This window comes from Tenrec ecaudatus, chromosome 5 (genome assembly GCF_050624435.1).
Source record: "Tenrec ecaudatus isolate mTenEca1 chromosome 5, mTenEca1.hap1, whole genome shotgun sequence".
Lineage (NCBI taxonomy): Eukaryota > Metazoa > Chordata > Mammalia > Afrosoricida > Tenrecidae > Tenrec > Tenrec ecaudatus.
This window is the reverse complement of record NC_134534.1, coordinates 166,565,678-166,572,141: the sequence shown is the minus strand read 5'-3', so window position 1 is coordinate 166,572,141 and position 6,464 is coordinate 166,565,678. Positions and strand designations below refer to the sequence as shown.

At 46.7% G+C, this 6,464-nt stretch overlaps 1 protein-coding gene across 1 annotated transcript; it reads right to left on the bottom strand.

The window, feature by feature from the left end:
* Nucleotides 1–4,585: 4,585 nt before the first annotated feature.
* LOC142449012 (large ribosomal subunit protein uL23-like) lies at nucleotides 4,586–5,097 on the bottom strand. Its single transcript, XM_075550781.1, has one exon. The coding sequence runs from the start codon at nucleotides 5,095–5,097 to the stop codon at nucleotides 4,627–4,629; it is 471 nt and encodes a 156-aa protein (XP_075406896.1). The 3' UTR covers nucleotides 4,586–4,626.
* Nucleotides 5,098–6,464: the final 1,367 nt, after the last annotated feature.

The window sequence follows — 6,464 nt, the reverse complement described above, 5'->3', positions numbered from 1 at the left end:
CCCGGGCCGGGCCTGGAGTGGAAAATCTGGCGAGAAGAGGGAGGCTGGCGTATAAATACCCTCCCGCGCCGCAGAACGCGCCAGCCCCGGCCCGACGGGCCCGGCCCTCCTGCGGCGGGGGCGGGGCGGGGAGGGAAGAGGAGGTGCCAACGCAGACACAGCTCGCAATTGGGCGGGCGCGTGGCCCGGGGCGGGCGGTGGCTGGCGCGGCCCTGCCCGCCCGGGCCGAGTTGAGGCCGAGCCTCCGCCCCGCCCCTGCCGCCCCGCCATCCTGGGCGGCCGGGTGGGCACCTGAGGCGGCGTGGCCGCACTCGGGGCGACGGCAGAACGGGCGCGGAAGGCGGCGCGCTGGGAGCAGGAAGTGGACGCGCGGGGCGCCCCTGGCTGGCGCGCTCCCCGTCCTCCCCGCACCCAAGGGCCGCCTTGGCTACTGCGCCCCTGGGCCCGGTGTGCGCGGCTAAGGCGCCGGGGATCGCTGGCAGGTGACTCTGCAGCCTCTCGCCTCCCACTTAGACTCCAGCCACACGCGCGCTCCTCCCTGTCCGAGGTGCCCACGCGGTAGCAGCCGCCACCCTCTGCTTTGCGGTGGGAGCGCCCTGAAGGACACGCCCTCCCTGCTGGCCGCAGTCCTGAGTCAGGCCGGAGACCCGGGGCCCTCCGCGAACGCGGATTCTCTACCGCACCCACCTCCCGGTTTCTGGGCCGGCTGCGGCGGCGAGGACACTCCTCCGGGGAGGCGTGGTTCGGGGCCCACAGTTGCTGAGTTCGTGGGACAGCCAGCCTCCACCAGCCCCTTTCTTAAAGGTCCAGCTCCCATTTAGGGAGCAGCATCTCTTGCTTCAGCCCATCCTTCCGTTTCCTTTTCCAATCCATCAACTTGGGTGAGCCACTGCCAATTCAGTTGGGCGGTTCCCTGGCTCCTGGGGACCTGAGTGCATTTACGTTCTTCCTTCTTCCCTGCTCTGGGAAGCTCTGGTGCCCAAGATCAGTGCCTGACCGAAGGTCCCACCCAGTCCCCCAAGGGTGTGTGGCGCTTCTCCCTTGGGTCCTGACTGACGGAGAGCAGGAGTATTCCAGGAGATGTCGCAAGACAAGATTACTTCATTAAGTGTTCGATTGCTGGCTAGAGGTATGGAATGGTTAGCTTTGACCTGTGTGATGTAGTTTACAAACCTAGGAAACGTACCGTTGACCGCCCTCAACTTGTCATTTCAATTTCATCTTTCTTTTCTTTTAAAAATCATTTTATTGGGGGCTCGTACAACTCTTATCACAATCCATATATCCATACATTGTGTCGAACACATTTGTACATCTGTTGCCATCATCATTTTCAAAACAGTTTCTTTCCACTTAAGCCCTGGGTATCGGTTTCTCATTTTTCCCCCTCCTCTTCCACCCTCCCTCCCACAATAATCCTTGATAATTTATAAATTATTATTATTTCATGTCATACAGTGACCGATGTCTCTCTTCACCCACTTTTCTATTGTCCATCCCCCTGGGAGGGGGTTACAGGTAAATCATTGTGATTGTCATAGCTTCCCTCTATCTCCCCCCTCCTTCTCCTTACCCTCCTGGTATGACTACTCTCAATATTGGTCCTAACGGGTTTATCTGTCCTGGATTCCCTGTGTTTCCAGCTCTTATCTGTACCATGAGTATTCTCTGGTCTAGCCAGATTTGTAAGGTAGAATTGGGGTCATGATGGGGGCGGGGGGAGGATTAAAGAACTAAAGGAAAGTTGTATGTTTCATTGGTGCTATACTGCACCCCGAGACCCTTCTGTAACGGAATTTCCAGTTGCCTACAGATGGGCTTTGGGTCTCCACTCTGCCCTTCTCATTCACAATATGATTTTTTGTTCTGGGTCTTTGATGCCTGATACCTCTCATGATCACACAGGCTGGTGTGCTTCTTCCATGTGAGCTTTATTGTTTCTCAGCTAGATGGTCGCTTGTTTATCTTCAAGCCTTTAAGACCCTAGACGCTATATCTTTTCATAGCCGGGCATGATAAGCTTTCTTCACCACATTTGCTTATGCACCCATTTGTCTTCATCGATGGTTTGGGGAAGGTGAGCATCATGGAATGCCAGGTTAATAGAACAATGTGTTCTTTCACTGAGAGAGTACTTGAGTAGAGGTCCAATGTCCATCTGCTACCTTAATACTAAACCTATAAATATATAGCATGTACATAGATCTATTTCCCCATCATCATATATAAATATATTTACATATGTACATAGCTGTATTTAGACCTCTATAAGTGCCCTTTGCCTCCTAGTTCTTTCCTCTATTTTCTTTTACTTTCCTCTTGTTCCACTATCATGTTCACCCTTCATTTGGGTTTCAGTAATTCTTCTCAGATACATTGTCCTTGATCAAACCCTATCAGGCATCCTATACCCTCCTCACCATCGATTTTATATCATTTGTTGTTCCCTTGTCCCTGGGTTTGTTAACACCCACTTCCTTCCCTCTCTCCCCTGCCCCAACTCCCCCCCAACCATCGGTCTCACTGTTTTCTCCTCCAGAATTTTTTATCATAACTATCTTATCTAGACATGCAGATATAATAATTTGCACCAAAAAAGACAGAGAAAAACAAAGTAACAAAAGAAAAAAAAGCAACAACAATAAGAAAAACCTATAAATAGTTCAAGGTCTGGTTGTTGACCTTTAGAAGTGTTTTCCAATGGAGTCTGAGGGGGTGTCACCCCCTGGCCCCAAAGTCTATTTTTGGTATTCCCTGGGAACTTTGTTGCTTTACTCCCCTTGCTGTTCTGTTGTATGCCCACAACTGCCTCCTGATCCACGTACAAGTTTCACATGAGCACAATGAAGTGTTCTGGAATTCCCTTCTCCTCAGGAGGACCCCTGGTTTGTTATGATCCACACAGTTTAATGTCTTGGCAGAGTAAACAAAACTCAAGTAAACATCTTTCTGGTATTCTCTGCTTTCAGCCAAGATCCATCATCTGACATCAGCAATGATACCCCTTGCTACACATTCTCCTGTGGCAGCTCCTGGACAAGGTACTGCCGCTCTGGCAATGTACTACCTCTGGCAGCTCCCTGTTGATGTCATGCTGAAACCGTTGTTGGATGATCTGCAGCAAGATTTTATTTATATGTGATATCAATGATATTGAAACACTGGAAGCACTTACTTGTCTATGCCAGGAAATTTGGGAGACAGCTCCTTGGCCAGCTAACAGGAAGAAACCCATATTTGTACTCATTCTAAAGAATGATGACCCCAGAGAATGCTCAAATTATAGAACAATATAATTGATATCACCTGTGAGTGATTTTTTTCCCCTGAAGGTCATCCAGCAACGGTTGCAGCATGACATCAACAGGGAGCTGCCAAAGGTTCAGGCCAGATACAGAAGAGGATGTGGAATAAGAGATATCATTGCTGATGTCAGATAAATCTTGGCTCAGAGCAGAGAATATTAGAAAGATGTTTACTTGTGCCTTATTTGACGATGCCAAGTAGATCATAACAAACCACGGATACCCTTGAGGGGAATGGGTTTCCAGAACACTTCATTGTGCTCATGTGAAACTTGTACATGGATCCAGAGAGAGGTAGAGGAACAGAACAGGGGAATACTGCATAGCTTAAAACCAGGAAATGTGTGCATCAGAATTGTATCCTCTCACCATACTTATCCCACTTGATGCTGAACAAATGGTCAGAAAATCTGGTTAATGTGAAGAAGAGTGTGGCATCAGGATTGGAGGAAGGCTTATTAACAACCTGCAATATGCAGGCGATGCAAGCTTGCTTGCTGAGAGTGAGGAGGACTTGAAGCACTTCGTAGTGAAGATCAAGGACTGCAGCCTTCAGTTTGGATTATAACTTAATATCAAGAAGACTAAAATACTCACAACTGGACCAATAGATAACAGCATCATAAATGGAAAAATTATTGAAGTTGTCAAGGATTTTGTTTATTATCTATTAGGATTATCTCCTGAAACAAGTGATTTCTCTAGTGACGAGCATCTTTTATTCCCTTTGAAAAGTACACTATCTTAAAGTACATCTAGTGAAGAACCAGATGGGTTTGTTTTACTTGTTTGTTTTTTCACTTTTTGAGTTTCTAATTGCGGAATGACACTTTTGCAAAAATCAATAAAAATTAATTACCAGAGTGAAAAAAGGAAATAAACAAAGACACTAAACAAAGCCCCAATTTTAGATTCAACTGACTTAAGTGACCATTAAGTTTCATGACCCTTATTCTCCTTTCATCAACTTAGGAGGACTCAACTAGGAACACTCTGCGACCAGCACCCGCGTGTGAGCTGCTCTTGGAGCAGCACTGACTTAGGCCATCTTTGAGTGTAATTAATAGAAAGACCAACCCCCACTCTTGGCTCGCAGGGCCTGCATCAGCTCAGAGTGGGACTCTCTGAGTGGGGTGGGTTTTAGGGCTGGTCCACCAGAGTGTTCAAGCCTTCTTTTCTTTTGTTTTTGTCCTTATGGTAAATTGTTTTATTGTGTCCAGCACTTTTGTACATATGTTGCCATCATCATTTTCAAAATATTTTCTTTTTTAATATATATATTGAAAAAGTTTATATTTAGCATTAGCCAGCTGGGCTCACTTTAGATGATTCCAATTTTGTTGGCAACATCTAAAGCGTCATAGTCAGGAGCCAGTCGAACATATGCCTTCTTCTCCCCGGCAGTCCTGATCAAGGTGTTGACCTTTGCTATGTCAATGTCATAGAGCTTCTTCACAGCCTGTTTGATCTGGTATTTGTTGGCCTTGACATCCACAATGAACATAAGTGTGTTGTTATCTTCGATCTTCTTCATGGCAGATTCTGTAGTCAAGGGGAACTTGATGATGGCATAATGGTCCAGCTTATTTCTCCTGGGGGCGCTCTTCCAAGGGCATTTGGGCTGCCTTCTGAGTCTCAAGGTCTTGGGCCGCAGGAAGGTCGGTGACGTGTGGATCTTCTTTTTTGTGTGGCTGTGGACGCCTTTCAGCACGGCCTTCTTGGCTTTTAAAGCCTTTGTTTTGGCTTCCGTTTTGGGAGGGGCAGGAGCTTCCTTCTTCGCCTTCGGCGCCATCTTCGTGAAAAGCGCCAAAATATTTTCTTTCTACTTGAACCTTTGGTATCAGGTCCTCATTTCCCCCCTCTTTCCCCTACCCTCCCTCTCCTCATGAACCCTTGATAAATTATAAGTATTTTCATATCTTACATTGTCTGCTGTCTCCCGTCACCTACTTTTCTGTTGTTCCTCCCCCTGGGGTAGGGTGGGGTGGGGGCTATATGTTGATCATTGTGATTAGTTCCCCCTTTCTCCCACCCTACCCTCCTAGTATCACTACTCTCACTATTAGTCCTGAGGGGTTCATCTGTCTTGGATTCTCTGTGTTGGGGCTTGTATCTGTACTAATGTACATATTCTGATCTAGCTGGATATGTAAGGTAGAATTGGGTCATAGTAGTGGGGGAAGGAAGCATTAAAGAACTAGAGGAAAGTTGCATGTTTCATTGGTGGTATACTGCACCAACTGACTCATTTCTTCCTTTTGACCCTTCTGTAAGGGAATGTCCAATTGTCTACAGATGGGCTTTGGGTCTCCACTCTGCCCTTCCCCTCATTCACAATGATATGATTTTTTTGTTCTGGGTCTTTGATGCCTGATACCTGATCCCATCAACACCTCATGATCACACAGGCTGGTGTGTTTCTTCAATGTGGGCTTCGTGGCTTCTCAGCTAGATGGCCACTTGTTTATTTTCAAGCCTTTAATACCCTAGATGTTATATCTTTTGATAGCCAGGCACCATCAACTTTCTTTACCACATTTTCTTATGCACCCATTTTATATTCAGCAATTGTGTCGGGAAGGTGAGCATCACAGAATGCCAGGGTTTTAGAACAAAGTGTTCTTGCATTGAGGGAGTACTGAGGAGAGGCCCAATGTCTGCCTACTGCCTTAAGACTTACCATATAAGTATATGCACATAATCTCATTCCCTGTCATTATATAGAAATAGATTTACACATGTACATGCCTGTATTTAGACCTCTATAAGTGCCTTTTGCCTCCTCGTTCTTTCCTCAATTTCCTTTTACTTTCCTCTTGTCCCACTATCATGTTCAGCCTCCATTTGGGTTTCAGTAATTCCTCTTGGCTACATTGTCCTTGATCAAGTCCCACCAGGCATCCTGCATCCTTCTCGCCATATATTTTAGATCACTTGTTGTTCCCTTGTCCCTGGGTTTGTTAACACCCCCTCCATTTCCCCTCCTCCCCCTCTCCCATGTCTCCCTGGAACTGTTGGTCCTGTTGTTTTCTCCTCCGATTGGTTATCCCACCTATCTTATCTAGGTAGACATGCAAAGACTATAATTAGCACAAAAACAAGACAGAGCTAAACAAACAAAACCACCACCACAATAACAACAACAAAAAGAAAAGCTTA